General features: G+C 34.6%; 1 protein-coding gene across 4 annotated transcripts; it reads left to right on the top strand.

The window, feature by feature from the left end:
• The first annotated feature begins 2,033 nt into the window (after positions 1-2,033).
• LOC131848877 (poxin-like) lies at positions 2,034-23,314 on the top strand. 4 transcript variants are annotated; one of them, XM_059198827.1, is made up of 5 exons: positions 2,034-2,114; positions 18,858-19,010; positions 19,820-19,933; positions 21,265-21,456; positions 22,408-23,314. In XM_059198827.1, the coding sequence occupies exons 1-5, from the start codon at positions 2,040-2,042 to the stop codon at positions 22,681-22,683; spliced, it is 810 nt and encodes a 269-aa protein (XP_059054810.1). In that variant the 5' UTR covers positions 2,034-2,039; the 3' UTR covers positions 22,684-23,314. The 4 variants fall into 4 exon arrangements, with proteins under 4 accessions (XP_059054810.1, XP_059054811.1, XP_059054812.1 ...); XM_059198828.1 differs by lacking the exon at positions 2,034-2,114 and adding an exon at positions 7,407-7,541; XM_059198829.1 differs by lacking the exon at positions 2,034-2,114 and adding an exon at positions 15,396-15,611.
• The last annotated feature ends 252 nt before the right edge of the window (positions 23,315-23,566 follow it).

Below are 23,566 nucleotides of genomic sequence, written 5' to 3'. Positions count from 1 at the left end.
TATCAATGTATTAGTTTTAAAATATTATTTCATATGTATGTTAGTATATAAAGTATTTATAATATGGTCCTAGTTGCTTGAAATAAATGAATAAATAATCATCCAAAAGGGGAAAAAAAGAAGATTGTCAGTAATGTGGACTAATAACTCCATTGCTAGCAATATACCATGTCAGTGGTTTCCACTGGAAACCATATGATAAATTCCCGGTGAATTTGTCACGATGGGCTAACTGACCTGACCTCATGCTCATCCTATCATCCTCCACTGGTGCCCCGCCAGCGTAAACCGTTAGCGCAGGTGGATTCATTCATAAACCTTTCACCATACCAGTGGATTCAATTCAATTGAATTTATTTACTGGAACATGTGTACATAATGGTCTTAAGATTATAATAGTTTCAAACATGCCCTACCGTTTCCGGCATGTAAAAGTTTAGTATAATATTTACATATATGTCGCAGAGTCAACAAAGAGGCTCAATTGATTAATTTCTACTAGAATAGCGCCATCTATTATCGATCTTAATTACGAAACGGCACTTGAATTGGGCACGAGCGTGAGAGGTTGTGCTGCACTCTGTACCGAACTTGCCGCGTTTCCCTGAATAATTTGTTGTCATCTGACTGATTGTTAGTGATTTTATTATTTTGTTAATGGGAGTGAGTGAATAGACGATTAGATTTTGCAATAAGACTATTATTTCTTGCCTACACTCTGCCCAACATGGGTTCTGATGACGAGGTATCCCAAATAGGGGAACTACCCTCGTTATATAATATATTTAAAATTATTAATACAGCAGCTTATCTAGATACCTAGCGTATATTGAATGCGTCTATATAATTTAGCTCTTAGGCATACATAGTGTTGGATAACAATCCAGTTTTGTACCGAACTACACGCTCCTAGTGATATTATTATATTGACTGTAATCTGTTTTGTATGCTAATAAATAAATAAATAAATAAATTCAATACATTATTATTACAATCCATTATTATCATTTAAATAATCATTTGTGGAATAATAACATTTATTTAGTAATTCTTCAAATAATTTACTTTTAAATGGTTTATTGTTCAAATTTCTATAATTCTGGAAGATTATTGAAAATTTTTATGGCCATACAAGATACATTATTTGAAAAAAGTGCCAATCTTTGTTTAGGGACATATAGCTTGTATTTGTCTACTTCTTCTTTCTGGAATGTCACAGTTTCTCTTAAATATATGTGGGTATTTTTTATATTATACGTGATTAATAGAATAGAATAGAATAGAAAATAATTTATTCAAATAAACTTACATTGAAGCACTTTTGAATAGTCATAACATTTTTTTTAATCTACCGCTCATTCGGAATGCTGTCTCATCACAAGAAGAACAAGCAAGAAACTTGTGTGTTGCTCTTTTAAATAATTTATTCTTACTTACAATTTAAGTTTAAGTGTGTGAATACAAACCACCGATTAGCACTAATTCAATGAAATAATAAAATAGAAAAAACATTCAATATACAACAACTGGTTAAACAATTAATAAGAGAAAATAAGTCATAGTGATTAGAGCAGACCAGTCCACACAAGCAGCACCCGTTCACGAGTATGACGGATGAGCCAGCCACCACTGCGCTCGACCATATTTTAGGGAGCCCAATGACCCGGCCCACCACGCCGCCACAAGTCTGGACATTTTAGTGAGCATGACTACTCAAAACACCAGACCTCATCATAGCTACTCACAATTGCCATCTAATGGTTATAGTATTCACATTTTACATAAGAATGCATGCGGCAAGCAATACAAAAACCGCTACGCTTTCATATTTCTAAAATAATTGAATCAAGAAAGCAATGAGATAAACAAATTATAACGTTGTATGCTAATAAACTAAATTCATTCATTATCATCTAAAAAAAACACCGTTTTGTATGAATGCACCTTATATTTATTGCTATGTGACGTCACTATACAGATGGTATATATAACCATGGGTGTATCAAAGCTAACTATAAGTAAAACGTAAATATTACATCATGTACGACATGGTCAAATTTCCGAGTTCATTGTGTACATTTTGTTTTATATTTTTTACTACACTGACCATACCGGTGAGTTCTTACATATTTAAAATCGTTGATATTGTGGCTTTTATATTGTTGATAACACTAGTAGATTGTACAGACTTTGCTCGTCTATTTACGTGTTTTACACGCATACAAACCTTCCGTAACAAATATTTAATTGACATTGAAACTCGTGTCGAATCCGTGGCGTGGTTTATATGTAAGGAAGTTATATTATAAGACTAATTGTTAATGGAATTTAACTTTATTTTTCTAAAATAAAAGGAGTCTAAGTTACACCTTATTATATCAGCTACCTGCTAATAAAAGTCCCGTCAAAATCGATCCAGCCATTTCAGAGATTAGCCAGAACAAACAGACAGACAGACAGAGCAAAATGATAAAAAATCTTATTTTGGTGTATGTACCGTATTTATATTCATATGCATGTAGTAAAAAACGGTTATTTCAATATTACAAACAGACACTCCAATTTTAATTATATGTACAGATTGAATAGATACGATCAGTGTCTTTCTTTTATGTATTATTTAGAACAAATAAATAATTAATTAATTAAGTATTATTCAATAAAGATATATATGTACAATACATAAAAAAAAAACGTAACTTACAGAAGTGCTACTTTTTTTTGGTTTTTTTTTATGAGTATTTTTTTATTTCGTTGTTATTATATAATTTTGTACTAAGTTAGCTACGCAGAAATGTTTGAAATGTAAGTATAACTTGATAGGATGTAAGATGGCGCGGCGTCTCCGCGCAGCGAGCGGCGCGCACTGACAATCAATGATACAACAATTGGGCTAGGCTAAACGTTTACGGATGTATTGATTCCGCATTCAAATATCGGGGAAGTCCCGGTACAATGCCGGCTCTCGGTGCTCATTATCTATACACTGACTATATACTGACCCGCGCAATTCCGTACCTTTTGCAATATTTGTCACTGCAGCTCCGCTCCTATTGGTCGTAGCGTAATGTTATATAGCTTAAAGCCTTCCTCGACAAATGGACTATCCAACACGAAAATAATTTTTCAATTCGAATCTGTAGTTCCTGAGTTCGCGCGTTCAAACAAACAGACAAACTCTTCAGCTTTATAATATTAGTATAGATTAATACGTGAAGCAAAAACTTGTACTCTGTTTTACGAAAAATTGCGCGGACGGAGGCGTATGAAATTTAACACTCTTATAGTTTACTACCTTTTGCCTGCGGCTTTGCTCGCGTTAATTTATCCCCTTAGGGGTGGAATTTATCAAAATCCTGTCTTAGGGGATGCCTACGTCGTAGCTTTATGCATGCAAAGTCTCAGCCCGATCGGTTTAAATTGACAAAGTTTCATTTAAACTTTCATCCCCTATTTTATCCCCTTGGGGGTAGAACTGATCAAAATCCTTAATTTTTTTCTGATTGAATTAAAAAAAACCCCTCGCACCAACGTAAAATTATATGAGATTTGACTCGACCCCCTCCGCCCCTTCAACATCTTACATAATTTATGGACGCCCCTTATAGTATTTGATAATGTTCAAATTTCTAATTAATTCTAGTCAAATTTCTATTATTGGGCGACCAGTATCTTATTAATATACTAGCTGTTCCCGCAACTTCGTCCGCGTCCGGAAATTAAACTTTAGATTTCTAATAATCTAAATAAACCCAAAGTCACTCCTTATATCATCAGCTACCTGCCAAAAAAAGTCCCGTCACAATCGGTCCAGCCATTTCAGAGAGTAGCCGGAACAAACAGACCGACAGACCGACGGACAAAAATTGTAAAAAATGTTATTTTGGTGTATGTACCATATTTATATTCATATGCATGTAAAAAAAGATGGTCGCGGGTTCGATTCCTCGCACGGCACGAACATTTGTATTCATGAGTATGATTGTTTGTATCTGTCTGGGTGTTTTCTATGTATAATATGTATGTATTTACAAAAACAAAAATCTATGTATGTGTATAAGTTATCTACTACCCATTACACGAGCTTTAGCTAGCTTAATTTGGGTCTAGATGGCGCTATGCGAGATGAGAGATTGTAATTATATTACTGTGAAGTTTCATCAGAATGCGTTCAGTAGTTTTATATGAAAGAGTAACAAACATCCATCCATACTTATAAACTTTCGCGTTTATAATATTAGTAAGATGATTAGCAATGTGGTTTATCAGTCAGATTGATCTCCACGCGGTTCCCCATGTAGAATATCGTGATAAATTCATGGTGAATTTATTACTGTGGGTTAATTGAGTTGATCTCATGTCCATTCTATTATATTCCCTGGTGCCCTGCCAGCGTAAACCGTTAGGGTACCCGGGTACACCCAAGAGCGGTTCCAGCTTTGGCGCCAGGAGGGGGTCACATAATCGTGGTCAAGTTATGAACTTATAATTTAATTTTGATAACAATATATACAAGTAAAAGTAGGTATTTTATTAATGTACGTAAGTTAACTTAAAAATATTTATTCTTTATTGTACACTTGAAAAACTTAACACATAATAACTTGTACATATATGTACACACGTACATATCGCCATTTTCTCTTGAAGACATCCAGAGAAATACTATTTAAATATAATTAATTAAATATTGAAGGTATGGAGTTACATACAATCTGTATGGTGACAAAATATATAAATAAAATCATTATGTTCAATTAGTGGTTCGCCTAAGTTCTGGGCTCAAGGGGGGTCATGACCCTCATGACCATTATGTTCAATTAGTGGTCCGTCTAAGTTCTAAGGTCAGGGGGGTCATGACCCCCATGACCCCTCCACAGGACCCACCGTTGGTGTACCCATTATCCCATTCCCATCCCATTATCATCCATTAAAATTATATAGGGAAATTTCTCTTCTTTGTTTTTATGGATATATTAGTATGAATTTGAATTCAAATTCGAAATATCTTTATTCATGTAGGTCTATTACTGACTCTTATGATATGTCAAATGTACCGTCAGTTCGGAATGATTTCGAGATGAGAAGAACTGAAAAGAACCTCAGTTCGTATTCTTTTCAAATACAATACCTACATATTTACAATAATAAAGATTCATTTTTAAATTCAAATTTGAGAGAATAGAGTGACCACCAGCATATGCTATTGCAAAATGTTGTTTCATCATCATTACATAGTATAAAACAAACGCTGTCGCTGTCTGTCGGTCCCTATGTATGCTTAAATCTTTAAAACTACGCAACGGATTTTGAAGCGTTTTTTTTTAATTGATAAAGTGATTCAAGAGGAATGTATATATATAATGCATTTACACCCGTGCAAAGCCGGGGCGAGCTAGTAAATTTATATAGTAAAACAACGTTTGCTGGATCAGCTAGTATATATACATATATCTACTATTAATTAATGATTGACTGTCATTGTCATTATCACAGATTATCATTTCTGATTGCAATCATTTTTGTAGGGTGAATATTGTATAGCTACGTCACTTCACGTGTCAAACCCGTTTATTCCGGTGGAAAAACCTCGCAGTGTTGCTAGATCGATTGTTCAGCTTAATATATTACGTAGTTTATGGTCATTGATTCTTATAGCTATGGACAGTTTTTTTTTATTATAATTCTTGTCTTCGACTCATCTATATTTGTTTATTACATATAAATTTATAATATAGTCGTAACTTATAATAGCCATAGACAGTTTTTTATTATCAAGTACTGTTTATTCTTATCTTTAGCTAATCTATACTTATTTATATATGTATTTATATAATCATAACATAGCATCCCTTCAAGAGAAACATATTAAACAATTAAAAGTTTTGTATCAAATGACGGCTGAAGCAGAAAAATATAAATATACATTATACAATGAGAATATAAAAAAATCTTTTATTATACATATACAAAAGAGAAGATACACATATATCTGTTTCCCTTCTATTGTTGTTGATCTGTCTGTGTTCTTCTTTAATTATATAATTAAAAAAATCTATACTTGTTTAATGATATATATTTATTAATGAGGGTAAGGAAAAAGTTACAATAAAAGAAATACGTTTATAAGCGGCTAAAAGGTCCTACATTAATAAATGATTTTTGAATTTGAATTGCTTATGTTACGTGTTATGTTTGGTGACTTAATAAATAAAAAAAAAGTAGTATCTAACCATAGACAACAATCCATAGCTACTTTCATAACTTTGACAGATAATAAAACATCCATAATCAAGTATATCTGTATTTTAAAGTTATTTCGCGAATGGGATATAACATACACTCATACAACATAGTTCTATTTTTTTTTTATTAATGATATTGCTGTATTTTACATAGTACAGAAAAAAATCGTTGCCGCTGTCTTTTCGCCTATATCTTTTGAATTAAGCAACGGATTTTAATGCAGTTTTCAGCAATAGATAGAGGGGTTCAAGAAGAATGTTTATATGTATAATATATGCGTGTTATTGTATAGAATAAGCCGAGGAATTTAAAGATTCGTGAGAAAGTGCGAGAAGCCAGGACTGGTCGCTAGTTATTAATAAATATATTTTTTAATTTTGCAATATCCTTATTCCTTACTATTTCCTTACTAATATTATAAATGCGAAAGTAACTCTGTCTGTCTGTCTGTCTGTCTCGCTATCACGCCAAAACTACTGAACCGATTTAAATGAAATTTGGTACACAGATAGTCTAGATCCTGAGAAAGGACATAGGCTACTTTTAAATGCGATAGAAAGGTTGTAAGGTCATTAAATATTTTTTTAATTATTTGGTCAAGATCAGTATTTTAGGACGAAGTCGCGGGTACAGCTAGTAATTTTATAAATGTGAATGTAGATATGTTTGTTACGCTTTCACGCAAAAACTACTGAACCGATCGTCATGAAATTTTGTACACATAGATATACTTGGAGGTATCAGAATGAACATAGGATACTTTTTCTTAAAAAGAAAAACATATATTTTATATAAAGAACGAAAAAATAAAATATCAACATTATGCTACTTTAGCGCCATCTAGCAAACAGTAATGAAGTTATGCGAGCGATGCCGCGGGTAAAAGCTAGTAATATATATGTATATGTATGAAATAATAGGAAACTTTCTTATAAAAATCAGATCTACCTACTATCGGGGAACAGTTTAGTTAGACATGGCAAGTAGCCGAGTTTACAGCGCACATGCGATACTGAAAAGCGTAAGTCTATTACGCCAGTGGTACTCGCCAGTAACTTAACGCGTGTAAACGGTTTTTTTATTCTGGCGATCTTAAGGGCGCTAACGGGGGGTGTTGGCAGCGCCCTATATAATACAAATTTTTCCATGCATAGCTGTTATTACAGTTTTGCAATCGTTATTGAATATTGCGATTTTGGGAACGAATTTTGTTATTTTGTAAAGTTAGTGATTGTCTAGTGTCGTAGTGATTTTCTTTAGTTATGGAGTCGAATATGGAGACAATTAATGGAGATGTAAGTGTATTTGTTTTTAATTAAAACTATCAATAATGCACTGTATTCTTAAACACTTTAGATATATTTTTAGACTTCAATAAAAGAGAGCGTGGTAGATAAATAGTTAAGTCATTATTTCTGCGCGCATGTCCGATATTATATTGGATTGTGACCGATTTTTATGATTATTTTTTATTTCAATTTGTATAATTTCAGAGTGATTATTAATTCAGAGAAATTATTTTATATATATAATTTTATACACATTTTTTTTTAAAGTCATATAATGTTAATTATTATTGTGAAATTAACTTACTTGGAGCTAAATATAAAACTAAAGTGAATCACTTTGCTCTATTGTGAATAATTTCCGCAGTGTTCGCGATATAATGTTTTTTTTAACACACGTTAAGTATATTTACGTATTCACATAAACACCCTGATTTTTTTTTGTCAATTTCTTGCCTATATACAAGCGCTGAAATCCAGCCTCCCAGGGGGTTGTTGCCTCCGAAGTCATAGGCTCCTCCCGAGGACCCAACCTGCACCCTCTTAGGGGGGTGCGGATGACTCGGTTCATCAGTATTGTACACTAGCGATCCATCACGGCTTCGCTCGGATGTATTACAAATCTTTGTATTTCCCGGCCTTTTTTATACTGTAACACGCATGTATCTCTCTTATCACTACGACTGATTTAATCTTATTGTATACTAGCTGTTCCCGCGACTTCGTCCGCGTGGAATTTAACTTAATATTTCAAAAATAAAAGATATCTTCTAAAATAAAAGTAGCCTAAGTTACTTCTTATTATTCAGCTACCTGCCAATAAAAGTCCCGTCAAAATTGATCTAGCCATTTCAGAGATTAGCCGGAACAAACAGACCGACAGACAGACAGACAAAAATTGTAAAAAGTGTTTTTTTGGTGTATGTACCGTATTTATATTCATATATATGTAGTAAAAAACGGTTATTTCTATATTACAAACAGACACTCCAATTTTATTTATATGTATAGATTTATAAATTTGACCCTAATAAATTAGTGCTGGTTGGTAGTTTGTATTCACACGTTTCGACTTGTAAAATGTGAACTTACAAGGATTATTTAAAAGAGCAACACACAAGTTTCTTGCTCGTTCTTCTTGTGATGAAACAGCTCTCCGAAGAGCGGTAGATAAAAAAAATTGTTATAACTATTCAAAAGTGCTTAAAATTGAAATTTTCTATTCTATTTTATTCATGTATATTATACACTATACATTATACATTTTAACGACCTCGGTGGTCTAGCGGTCTAGCACACCGCTTTACGACCGATGATCGCGGGTTCGATTCCTCGCACGGCACAAATATTTGTATTCATGAGTACGATTGTTTGTATCGGTCTGGGTGTTTTCTATATATAATATGTATCATCATCATCTGCTTCTTCCTTATCCCATTTATTTGGGGTCGGCGTAATATGTTTTTCGCTTCCATTCATCCCTGTTCGCAGTCATCTCGTTATTTACTTCCTTTCTTACCATATCATCTTTCACACAGTCCATCCATCTCTTTTTCGGCCTTTCTCTGCCCTTATAACCATCCACATTCATATGTAACACCTTTCTTAAAATATTATCCTCGTTCCTACGCATTACATGTCCATACCATGATAGACGATTACTCTTCAACCTCTCTGACACCGGCGCCACTTTCTATATATAATATGTATGTATTTACAAAAAAAATTAAACTTTGGTCTATATGGCGCAGTGTGAATTGTCCTAAGATTATTATTATTATACATATAAACCTTCCTCTTGAATCACTCTATCTATTGCTGAAAACTGCATTACAATCCGTAGGAACAGTCTGTAGAGGAGAACAAATGACATATGTACTGCGTAATGGAGTTTAAACTTTATAAGTACCAATCACAAATCTTATCAGCATGAGATATGTGTTATCATTAGTGATATCTACGCAAAGTCACACAAGCATAAATAGGTAGATATACATATATAGACTAGCTGTACTTGCGACTTAATCCGCATGGATTTTAACTTTATTTTTCTAAAATAAAAGTTGCCTAAGTTATTTTTTTTATACCACGTAGGTGTCAAACAAGCATACGGCCCATCTGATGGTAAACGGTTACCGTAGCCTATGGACACCTGATATACCAGGGGTGTCACATGCGCGTTGCCTTAAGAAACCTTAATATACCCTTCTTGAAAACCCCCATGCTGTAGTCTCGTGAGAAAACCTCAGCAGGTAGTTCATTCCACAATCTAAGTGTACGCGGGAGGAAGCTCCTCTGAAACCGCACTGTCCGAGACCACTTAGGTTCCAGCGTGTGGGGATGAATTCCCTGTTGATGGCGAGCGGTGCGATGGTAAAAGGTCCTTATAACATCAGCCACCCGCCAATAAAAGTCCCGTCAAAATCGGTCCAGCCGGAACAAACAGACTGACAGACAGACAAAAATTGTAAAAAATGTTATTGTCGTGTATGTACCGTATTTATATTCGTATGCATGTAGTAAAAAACGGTTATTTCAATATTACAAACAGACACTCCAATTTTATTTATATGTATAGATAATAAATATTTGATACAATCAATATCTACAAAAATATTGTGATTACACAACGCAATTGTAAAATGTTACAACCAATTTTAATAGTATTCTAAAACTTGAACAGTGCTCGGTTGTATCTCATATAACTTATTTAATTTGTTGTTATTGTGATTAACTTTATTATTATTATTATTAATATATTAATAATAATTACTGCTGTACTATTTATCTGTTCGAAACAATATTATTGAATAGGTAAGTCAATATAATAACTTTATCCTTACTAATATGTGTAAATGCGAAAGTAACTCTGTCTGTCTTTCTGTCTCATAAATATGCATTGTAAATAAACGGATTTTTAAAAAAAAGTAATTCAATTGAGTTTCTTGCCAGTTCTTCTCAATTGGATCTATATACCGAACGGACGGTAGGGAAAATTTTTTAATTATAATGATAAAAATTTGACGTTCATAATCGGTTAATATGTCCTACATGAATAAATGATTTCTGAATTTGAATTCGAGTTTAATATAATAAGTATACAATCTCAAGAATAAGAAGAATAAGTAAGAAACTCAACAATATTTTTTTTTTTAATTCAGTTGAGTTTCTTGCCAGTTCTTCTCAACTGAATCTGTATACTGAACTGGACGGTAGAGAAAATATATTAATACAAAAAACTTGACGTTCCTAAACGGATAAGGATATTATTATTTTAGTAAGGACTAATATATAATATTAGTCCTTACTAAAATAAGGATTTTTAGTAAGGACTAATATTATAAATGCGAAAGTAACTCTGTCTGTCTGTCTCGCTTTCACGCCAGAACTACTAAACCGATTTAAATGATGTTTGGTATACAGATAGTCTAGACCCTGAGGAAGGATATAGGCTGCTTTTTAATGCGATAAACAGGTTGTAAGGGGTTGAAAGGGGGGATGAAAGGTTGTATGGAAATATCATAATTTTTAAAGCTAGAAGCTTGAAACTTATATTTTATATGACATTCAAAGTTTGTACGAATTTTACCCTTAAGGGGGTGAAATAACATAGGGGATGAAATGGAAATTCCTCATTCGTCCTCTATTCCTTGCGAACGAAGTCGCGGGCACAGCTAGTTTCAGTATAAATACAATAATAATTATTAACTTTAAAGATTTTAAATAGTACTTCATCACTACATAGTATAAAACAAAGTCGCTGTCACTGTCTGTCCGTCCCTATGTATGCTTAAATCTTTAAAACTACGCAACGGATTTTGAAGCGGTGTTTTTAATAGATAGAGTGATTCAAGAGGAAGGTTTATATATATAATACATGTACACCCGTGCGAAGTCGGGGCGAGTAGCTAGTTGCATAGTATAAAATAAAGTTGCTGTCTCTGTCTGTCCGTCCCTATGTATGCTTAAATCTTTAAAACTACGCAACGGATTTTGAAGCGGTTTTTTTTATTAGATAGAGGGATTCAAGAGGAAGGTTTATATATATATAATACACTAGCTGTACGTTTGTAACCTGTGCTTTGGTTGATGAAAGTGATCTGTTCTGATTAGGGCTACTGATTAAACTATTTCCTTTTAACAAAATTGTAATAGCACAAGCTGGTAGTAACTCTATTCTCCCAAATTTGAATTTAAAAATGAATCTGTATTATTGTAAACATGTACAACATTTATTTGAAAAGAATACGAGCCGAGTTTCCTGTCCTCTCTTCTCATTTCTAGAGTGACCATCAGAGTCACTCTATTCTCCCAAATTTGAATTTATAAAGAATCTGTATTATTGTAAACATGTACATACTTTATTTGAAAAGAACACGAGCTGAGTGTCTTGTCAGTTCTTCTCATCTCGAAATCATTCCGAACTGACGGTAGATTTGACATATCATAAGAGTCTGTAATAGACCTACATTGATATTTTGAATTTGATTAGTCTGTGAAATTAGAGGATAAGGGAGATGTTTTATTGTATGTAAATCTATTGGTCTGTGTTTGTGTTTATCTGTGCGCAATAATAATAATAATTATTATATATTTGTCAGCTTGGGTGGTCGTACGGTATTAGATTTCCTTATATTTTACATTAGCTGCACCCGCGACTTCGTCCGCGTGGAATTTAACTTTATTTTTCTAAAATAGGCTACTTCAGCCTAAATTACTCCTGCTAATAGAAGTCCCGACAAAATCGGTCCAGCCATTTCAGATATTAGCCGGAACGAACAGACAGTCAAAAATTGAAAAAAATGTTATTTTGGTGTATGTTCCGTATTTATATTTATAGGCATGTAGTAAAAAACGATTATTTCAATATTACACACAGACACTATAATTTTATTTATATGTATAGATGTGTGTGTACAATAAAGAATAAAGAATATTATACCTACATTAGGAATAATCAGAGGTTTTTCGTTATGTAGTGTCTATGTATTATTCAAAATTACAGCTTTTCACTAAATGCATATGAATGTAGGTACATACTGTACTGGCAAGAGATCTAGCGGTTAAGCATATGAAAACTGCACTCGCATCAGATGAAGGATTCTTACCTTGTTTTTCATCTAAAATAGCCGTACAATCAATCTCACACCCCTAACCCTTATAGTAAGGGAATAAAGGGGGTGACACGCCTTGACGAAAAATTTTCTCCTCAGTTATCCAGTAAAATTTCAAATAAAACATGATGTGACCAGTTTTGTCGCAATATATAAAAACTAGCTTTTGCTCGTGGCTTCGTTCGCGTTAATTTATCCCCTTAGGGGTGGAATTTATCAAAATCCTTTCTTAGGGGATGCCTACGTCATAGTAGCTTTATGCATGCAAAGTCTCAGCCCGATCGGTTTAAAATTGACAAAGTTTCATCCCCCATTTTATCCCTTTGGGGGTAGAATTAATCAAAATCCTTTCTTAGTGGATGCCTACATCATAACATCTACCTGCATGTCAAATTTCAGCCCGATCCGTCCAGTGGTTTGGGCTGTGCGTTGATAGATCACTACGTAAGTCAGTCACAGTTTCATCAGTTTGAGTTATATAGTTAAATACGTGAATAATAATATTCAGAAAGAAATTTTGATTCTAGTTGACGAGAAAGGGACGAAAAAATTAAAATAGGGTTGAAAACGCCTTTTTTCAAAATAACTCGATAATGTTTTGAATGAAAGTTGTAGAGAATAAAAATTTCCTGGACTACAGTACCTCAAGATATCTTCATGAAATTGAAACCTAATTATATGACTATCGATAAAGTAACTGTAATAATTTTTTTTTAGAAACTATGCAATATTAGAAACTGAATAAACCGCTAGATTGTTTGTCTATAACACAGAATAAAACATTTTTTTAGAATCAACCTTACATCCCAGATATCGTATAGAAAAACTTAAAATCCATAGCGCTGACAATATTATCTGATTACACTAATAATGAGTGCTTAGCGATTTCTATGTTGTTTATCGCATGCCTCTTACTTGTTATACTGTAATTATTATATAAAAAACATCTATTCAAAAGAGCAACACACAAGTTTCTTGCTCATTCCTCTTGTGATGAATCTGCGTTCCGAATGAGTGGTAGAATCAAAATGTGACTATTCAAAAGTGCTTGTAATGAGTTTATTTGAATAAAGATTATTTCTATTTCTATTTCATGGAAGGAAGGGGGAGGAATGACATTTCTAACAGTGTATATGTTATGACGTCCACGCAGTAACTCCAGGAACAACAGCAATAAATTCCTAACAAATTCGTCACGATGTACTATTATTACTAACTGACCTGATGTCATACCCATTCTATCATGTTTCACCGGTGCTATTGTGTTTTTAATGGTGTTTTTTTTTGTATATGATAATGAATTGGTGCACCCGACTGCGCACCAGTGGAGGATGATAATATTTATTTATTTTGTTTAATTCAGGCTACATGGCCCATATTATAAATAACTTATAGACTAACATACATAAGAATTAATAATAAAATAGGTAAATAAAATTGTCTTTATGGTCACGGCACTGACGACGGCAATCTGTCACGGTAGCGCCGAAAGACCACCCCCTTCGGCCAGTTGTCCTCCTTCATGAAGGTGGGCAGCATGTTGGTGGGGACCCGGGCCACGAACGCTTTGAAACTCGCTTTGTGGCTCGATTCCAACTGCGTCACCCTCATAATATGACCACGATCTCAGGTTAGTTAGCCCATCGTGGTAAATTCACCAAGAATTTATCACGATGGTTTCCAGGGGGAACCGCGTGGAGTTCAACCTAACATGGTACATTGCTGGCGATGGGGACTACCATTACTAACAATCCCCTCCCCCCCCCCCCCCCTAACGGTGCCGTTAGCGCAGGCGAATGCACCATTCCAGTAAAGTCCATACAAATACGATTGTAACATATATTGATAAGTTAGAGATGTGCTAACTCGTAATAAACATGACTCGAGTTGACTCGAGTTGACTCGAGTTACCTGGAATGTGTTTTTTTTTATTTTTTCGAACAATTCTAATGTTTTTTTTTTGGGCGCAGCTAGCATTGAAAGCTTCACCGAACTATAGGGGGCGAGTAGAAATGGCACTTTAAAGCCGCGGAAGGACTTATAGAACGCATAATCATTTTATTATAACATAATAGGACGAATGTGCGAAAAAAAATTATAACGACCTTAAATCAATATTGAAATATTTGTGACGAGTGAAAATTATAATAATAATAATAAGGTAATACTAAACACTTGTAGAATAATCCGCAAATTTTTGTGTTCCACTTAAAAATTTTCCATCGTCATCATTCATCATTTATACTGTCATTGTTTGGTGATTTTTATCCGCAATGATATGTCTATTACCCCATCAAAGGGAGATATATAATATATATATATATATAAATAATAAATAATAATAATGATCTTTATTTGTTTCAAGCAAAAACTTTTCACACAATACAACTGTTGCCCATACAATAATATAATTTAAAACTAATGAATGAGACAAAACGGTCTACAACTCAGTGAGGGCAGTGAGTCCACCCTCTCTGCTATTCTGTTATAGCCTTTATCAGTAAAATAATACAATATGAGATCGACGACGACGATAGCATATTAAGTTAAGTTCTAAACTACAACTAACAAAGTAAACATAAAAATTGACAATAACAAGATTACAAACTAATAAGACTGGACAATAACAAACTTAAATATATTTAATCTAAACATTATTCAGGATTAGTTACAACATTAAATAAAAGCTAAAAATCGGAAAATTTCATGTCATAATCATACAGAATCATGCTCTCGCTCTTTGACTTATTTCATTCATTTACCAGTTGAATTCTTCCAACTCCAGTTGTCAGAATTCAACTCGAGTTAACTCGAATTATGCGCAACTCGAGTTGACACATCACTATGATAAATTGCTCCCTCTTTAGGTCAGTACCTTTTGGTATGTTTACTTTACTCTTTGGTCAGTACGATTTCCGAGTCCGTTCACAGCTGCTCTGTCATTCACTCCGCGGCTGTGACGCGAGTAAGTTGTAAATGATACGCTTGTTCTTTAACGAAAATAAAATGTATTTCCTGCAAAATAAACAATAACAAATAATCTAATATATGCAATATTGTGTAATATACAATAATGACTGCACTCAAGGGTTGCTTTCGACATTAACATGTTTTGAGCACAGAGAAATAAGTAGAAAAAGTTATAGAATTATGTTGAACATCAAGCACAGAGTGTGTACGATACGGCTGAATTACGTTTTTATTATTTTTTAACTTTCATGTATAATTATATATATTTTATTGCATTTTTAAATACAAGTTTTGAATATACGTTATAAGTTTTGTTAACAAAGGAGGATTTATCTCTAAAAGAGATCTCTTCTAGTCAACCCAAAACCGCGTGACACAGGAAGTGGTGTGTGGGTCACGGGAGTGCAAATAATAAAATTAAGAAAAGATAAAATAAAAATTAAAACTAAAGAAACATATGATTTATATAGCTTAACTTCGAGAGAGGTAAATACTTTTACATTTTAATACTAGCTGTTCCCGAGACTTCGTTCGCGTGGAATTTAACTTTATTTTTCTAAAATAAAAGTAGCCTAAGTTACTCCTTATTACATCAGCTACCTGCCAAAAAAATTCCCGTCAAAATCAGTCCAGCCATTTCAGAGATTACACGGAATAAACAGACAGACAGACAAAAATTTAAAAAAATGTTATTTTGGTGTTTGTACCGTATTTATATTCACAGGCATGTAGTAAAAAACGGTTATTTCAATATTACAAACAGACACTCCAAATTTATTTATATGTATACATTATAAACGCGATAGTTTGTGAGTATGGATGGGATGGATGGATATTTGTTTATCTTTCATGCAAAAACCACTGAATGAATTTTAATGAAACTTTACAATAATATAGCTAATACATCAGAAGCCTATATGTTTAAAATGGCTATAAATGTCATGCGGATGAACCTAGTTTACCATAAAATTATTCAATAGTACATTTTTATTATTTTCTATGGAAGGTATGATACTTTCAAATTATTACCAACTACTTACCATCTATACAATATCTTGTTACCATTCAATGATTGTCTGTGGTATCTTAGCGATTAGATTGCATATTTTGCCAATTCAAGTAAATAGGTTCATTTAATTTAAACTTTTCCTGTATCTGATGATGCAATAAAGTATATAAATAAATCATTGACGGCTTCAGTGGTCTAGCGGCAAACAGCCTTATTTCCGATGGCCGCGGGTTCGTTTCCTGGTACGATCCAAACATTTGTATTCGTGACTATATTTGTTTATATCTATATATATATATATATATCTATATACATATATATTTATTTATATTTGTTTCTCGAAGTTTGTTTATATACATAACTAGCGGTACACGCGACTTTGTCCGCATGGAATTTAACCTTATTCTTCGGAGGTTAAAATTTTTTCTGCATAATAATTATAGCTTTTTTTATTTAAAAAGTAGCCTAACTTACTCCTTATTACATCAGCTACCAAAAAAAAAGTCCCGTCAAAATCGGTCCAGCCATTTCAGAGATTAGCCGGAACAAACAAACAGACAGACAGACAGACGAAAATTGTAAAAAATGTTATTTTGGTGTATGTACCGTATTTATATCAATAAGCATGTAGTAGGAAACGGTTATTTCAATATTACAAACAGACACTCCAATTTTATTATATTAGTACATTAGTATGTATATAAAAATGTGGCTTCTGGTATCACAGATACCAGAAGCCAATTTAGTATTGATATGTTGCCAAGCCCAAATTAAAAAAACCACGATTGAAAGTTAAAAAAACCCAGGACTATCCAGTTTAAAACCAGACCGCAGTAATAGTGTTGCAACAGTTATATTAATATGTAGTAAATATCAAGTAATTAATATAATCAGTTATTGTACAGTAATAACAAGTATTTGATAAAATTATACTGTTGACAATCAAGTCAAGTCATTAAGAGGCGCGCATACTTTATAATCCCAGGACAGTACCAAATAAATATTCAGGACTTACCAGGACACTTCAAAAACTAGGACATGTCCCGGGAAAACAGGACGGTTGGCAACTGTAGTGTATGTGGAAACACTAGCGATTTATTATCTGCAGTCTCGCGCCGAGCGTACACAGGCCACCGTGCGCAAGAGGGGAAATATTCCCCGCGCAAGCGCCACTGAGTAAGGACGTGGAGCTGTGGCTAACGAGCCGATATATCGATAACAACTTACATACCAGGCGATACAAGACATAAATAACAAATAAGTGTAACTACAGTAACTCTAACGTATGTGTACATTTATGTATTGCTTCTTCTTTATCTTGTAAACAATACTTCTAGCCAAGGCATCATAATGCTACGTTTATGTACATTCAGCCGCTTCCCCTGTCACTCGCGCTGCCAGTCCTTTGACTCGCGCACGAAAAACCGACAATCGAGGGAGCGCGGGGCAATGGCATAGGAAGTATTTCCACTCGTGTTTACACTCTCGCGCTGCTCACTTCCTTGCCCACTCGGGTTGAGTGTAAATTGGGCATAAGAATCTACATTTTTTCAGCCGGTTTCTTTTCACACACTTTCATCGGGAGTTATCATGATGCTTTCTAGTTGGAACTTACGAGTCAACTTGACATGGTCGTTGCCCGTAATGGAGTAGTTAGTCAAAGTATACCATTCCCCCCGCGCCGTGTGAATTGGCCAGGGTTATTGGTTGTTACTGTTCAAATTACTAACGATGGTCGTTCCCCTCTGTAGTTTTTTTTATGGATGACAATGTAATAGTGCACCAACCATGTGGTTTACGCTGAGGGGGCACTAATGGAGAATGATAAGATGAACTCATGTTTATCGTGAATAAATTACCAGGATTTTATCACGATGGTTTATCATATGATGGAACTAATAACGTAGAGGTCAACCTGATCTGGGGGGGGGGGGGATTGTTAGTAATGTGCACTGATGACCCCCTTGCTAACAACGTACCATATCAGGTTGACTTCCACACGGTACCTCCTTGAAATCATCGTGGTAAATTGCCATTTGCCAGGGCTAACTGACCTGATTTCATGCTCATCTTATCCTCCACTGGTGCCCCGCCAGCATATACCGTAAGCGCAGGCTGGTGTATCATTGCAATATCATTCATAAAAAATCGGGTCATCTGTCCACATTACTAACTTTTCCCCTCTGAGTGTGAATTCTCCTGGGTTGTAATTTTTATTGTAATTAATTGCAGGTGACAATGTCGCAGCGGACGGCGCTGAACGAGCACTACAAGGGTCTGGTGGAGAATTTTTCGATCCCGGCGGAGCAGCATGAGCGGCCCGACGGCACCAGATATGCCACGTTCAGTGGCGTGGTGCCCATACACTGCTGCACACCAGAACAGGTCAGTAGGGTACTAGATTCTTCGTCCGAACCACTCTTTCGTATAGAATGTACGAAATTTGGGAACATAGAAGAAAAGAGCTTATTCCTTATGAAAAGGCCGGTAACATACTTGCAATTCTCTTAGTGTTGGGTGCTCATGGGCAGCGGTGATCACTTACCATCAGTTCTTCTTGATGCATGTAAATATCATGCATCAAGGATTTACTTTGGACACAGCTAATCTATACATATAAATAAAATTGGAGTGTCTGTTTGTAATATTGAAATATAATAAGTGTTTTTTACTACATGCATTTTAATACAAATACGGTACATACACTAAAATATCATTTTTTACAATTTTTGTCTGTCTGTCTATCTGCCTGTTTGCTGCTAATCTCTTTAATGACTGGACCGATTTAACGGGACTTTTATTGGCAGGTAGCTGATGTAATAAGGAGTAATTTAGGCTACTTTTATTTTAGAAAAATAAAGTTATATTCCACGCGGACGAAGTCTCGTGTACAGCTAGTAACTAACTAACTTTAGCCAAACGACATTTAGGTAAAATCAGTTTGTTATTGTTACGTAAGCTTTTATTGGTGCAATCACTAACTCTTTTGAAACTGTCTATATTTTTCCTGGTATAGATGATATTTTCATAAATGTATTGAGAAGCAACGGTGAGGATATTTGATTCCTTAAAACACTCTCACAATGACTCCCTAGGGGTTCTAGGATTTATACCATAAATGGAGCGACAGGCCCTCTTTTGTAAACTAAATATTGTATTTATATCAGCTGTGTATATATGTGTGAATATTCCAGGTTGAAACATTAGCGAAAGTCACACACCATTATTGCGACGTGTTCACACGAGACCTGATGGCTCCACTTGAGGAGTTGGCCTACGTACGCCTCGATCAGGACACCGCTGAGAAGGTACTTACAGACACAAAATATTAGCCACTTGTTTTGGAGCTTCATTATATGTATTACATGGCTGTTAAAAAAGTAATCATTAATTAATGATTTAATCATTATATGAGTATTTTTAATCATTATATGAATAATTTTAATCATTACATTAATAATTTTAATTAAGCATTTGTTCAGAAGTGGACGTCTTCCGGGCTGATATAATGATAATGATAAAAAAAATAATTTTAATCATTATTTTACATGCTTAATATTGCACCAATGTATACAAACCCACTACACATGAATCCTATGACAACTGCAATTATAACCGTTGCACGTTAATGGTTTTTGGTATAACTACAATGGCCCCAACAGTTCAAAGTGACCAATTTTCCCCTAGTCTAAAATTTCTAAGGTGGTTATTAGAGATGTATTATGAAGCTTAGTCAATTAGAAGTTCAGAGAGATGAGACAAAATATGTCGTATAAAGACTACAAGAGTCTAGACCAATCTCCTCTTCCCCACTGGGCACACTGGGTACGTGCCCAGGGCCCCGCGATGTATTGGGGCCCCCTAGTCTAGTATAGTCCCTACTCCGTTACCAAACGATAACCGATAGCTACTCTACTCTCGCCTGAAAATCAGTCTTAACAAATGCTTACCGACTATGGTCAATTTGTTCGTTTTTGTTATTTTTTTTATAAATGTCTAACAAGAACTTGAACTCCTTATCACATAACGAGTTTTAAAAATTATTATTGCCTGGTTTGTTTTGAAGGTAAGGTACCCCCATATATATCTAAAGAGTCATGTTCATATATGACTTTGTCTATTTTAATAAAATAGTGCTTTATTACTATGGTCATTATACTAAAGTGCCCAGGGCCTCTAACAGGTGAAAGACGGTTCTTTCTGGTCGGGATCAGTGATATAACAGCTTGAAATAACAGTGGGTGTATTTTTTTATTGGGTAGTTTGGGCTATTGTCAGGTGTTTGTAGCACCTGTAGCACTGCGACCTACATAGATCTATAGTGTGCCCTTTTTCAGAGTTCGCTGCCTAGACCCGTCAGGGACAAGAATTGAAGGATATTCTTAGGAGCAATGATTTTTATCTCCTCGGGAAAAAGAAAACTTTCCAAAGGAGATATTTCGTTTATGCATGAGTGGGCTACAACCACATAGGATGTGTAGTGGCGTTTCCTCTTCAGTTTGGAAGAATCTGCAGATTTTTGTCGTGCCGCTCATGAAAACTGTAGGCCTAGTTTTGCCATATGCTTGTTTAATTTGCAGTGTCCTATGAGGGCCCCAGTCATCATGCATATGTTGTTAACAGTAGATGTAACCTACAGGTGTTCATCAACCGTACCAAACGTCTTCTCATCATATCGAGCGACGGCAAGCTGGCGCAGTGGCGGTGCGCGCCCAGCTTCGAGTCGGCCAACCACTACATGGCTGGAACTCCCATCGTCAGCCAGGACGGCGCCCTCGTGTCGGTTGTCACCGCCAGGAAGGGGAACCACTATGCTGTCTCCACTTTCGAGGTCAGTTGGGGTTTTTTTTGGAATTCCAAAGTCCTGCGCGCGCGGTCTTTCTCTTCTTTTTTTTTATACGACTATTGTGGCAAACAAACATACGGCCCATCGGATGGTAAATGGTTGTCGTAGCTTATGGACGCCTGAAACACCAGGCATGTCACATCCTCGACTAAATATAATAATAAATAAAATAAAATAAAAAAGCCTTTTATTTTCCAAAATAATGATATTACATGCATTTCTTTAATCATATTACTATTTAACTTATATTATTCTGATAATTTTTATTCACTTTATTTATATAATAATAATAATAATAATAATCTCAGGACAATTCACACAGCGCCATCTAGACCCAAGTTAAGATAGCTAAAGCTTGTGTTATGGGTCCTAGACAACTGATACAAATACATAGATATTTTTTTTTTTTCGTAAATACATACATATTATACATAGAAAATACCCAGACCGATACAAACAATCATACTCATGAATACAAATGTTTGTGCCGTGCGAGGAATCGAACCCGCGACCATCGGTCGTAAAGCGGTAGACTAGACCGCTAGACCACCGAGGTCGTCAAATATATTTTTGTTAACTCATTATTAGCAGGCAATAATTATTAGAATTACACCAATTATCCATGTCTCTTTTTTATTTGGGTATCCATTTAAGGATTCAGGCCTCTTCCGACCTTTTCCATTTTACCATTGGCAATTTTTTTTTTGTTAATTTTAATTTTAATAGTCGCACACAAGTGACTGTAGACATAAAATCTTATATGTAACATTAAATCATTTGTTTTCATTTTTTTTTCATATTATTATTATTACTATTTATATATGTTTTCTGTTCAATTTTTGCATATTGGGGTGCGTATATATTTACAATTTATGTATGTGTAATATTACGACTAAATATAGGTATATATATTAATTTCACAAAACATATCCACAGGGCGAAGGCGGGTACTTCGAAACCACAGAATCCTGGAAAGTCATCAAACTTCCTGAAGGCAGAATAGCCTACGGCGGCGATACGTTCAGCTCTCGCGAGGAACTGGCGCAGTTCTTAGCGAAGACACCACCAGCGTCCGTGGGACCTGAGGAACAGCCCACCGCGATCCTCGTCCAGGGGAAGACGCCGAGGTTGGCGCTGGTGGCAAAGAACGGGAGGCAGCTATCTCACCACTACCTACCCGCGGGGGTAGTTACCGATTTAGAATACCTTTAAGTATTAGTAATATTGATTCACGACTGATTACAGATGCTTTAGTCATAGTGACATTTTTTTTATGCAATTAAAATGACAACCTGATGGCCCATTTGATGGAATTGTTACTATCTCTATATATAAAAATTACGTGTCCCGTTGTTGTCCGATGGACTCCTAAACTACTGAACTGATTGCAAATTTGATTTGCACATTGTGTACAATTTGATCCAACTTGAAAGATAGGATAGCTTACATCTCAATTTATAGTCGCAATATTATTTTATTCAAGAACCTTAGCCACAGCAACGCGTTGCCGGGGCTGCGGCTGCTTCCAGAATTACTAAAATTAGCTATATATATATATATATATATATATATATATATATATATATATATATATATATATAGCTAATTTTATTCCTGAAATATTCCTGGAAATCCAGGTAAGGTTTAAACGGTGAGAGAATATAGAAAAATTGCGAGGAAAATTTAGATTTCAAAAACAGAAAAATTATTTACTTTTAAAACATGTCAGTCAAAAAATGACACTATAATGACACTTGATTGATGTGTTTGGTGCGTTCAGAAATATACTTTGAGAGTATTAGAAAGTAGATTTTAGTTTAAATGGTGATAAAATATGAAGAATTTGTATGTAGAATAGCAACATTAAATTTTATTTTCCCATACAAACTCTCAAAAAGGAAATTTATTGCGTAACTAAACTTCAAAACTCCTAATTCTGAGGCGGATCAGAGTTCGGGGGTCAGCTGGTATATAATAATTATTATTGTGTACCAGCAGTATAAAAATGAGATATTGTCTTAGATATAAGTTAGACTGTAAGTTTAGTGTTATTTACCTTGTTATTTTTGTAATTAAACACAATAACCACAATTTC

Source organism: Achroia grisella, unplaced genomic scaffold (assembly GCF_030625045.1).
Source record: "Achroia grisella isolate CSIRO2021 unplaced genomic scaffold, CSIRO_AGI_Agris_v1 utg598, whole genome shotgun sequence".
NCBI classification, from domain to species: domain Eukaryota; kingdom Metazoa; phylum Arthropoda; class Insecta; order Lepidoptera; family Pyralidae; genus Achroia; species Achroia grisella.
This window is presented reverse-complemented; position numbering and strand designations above follow the sequence as displayed.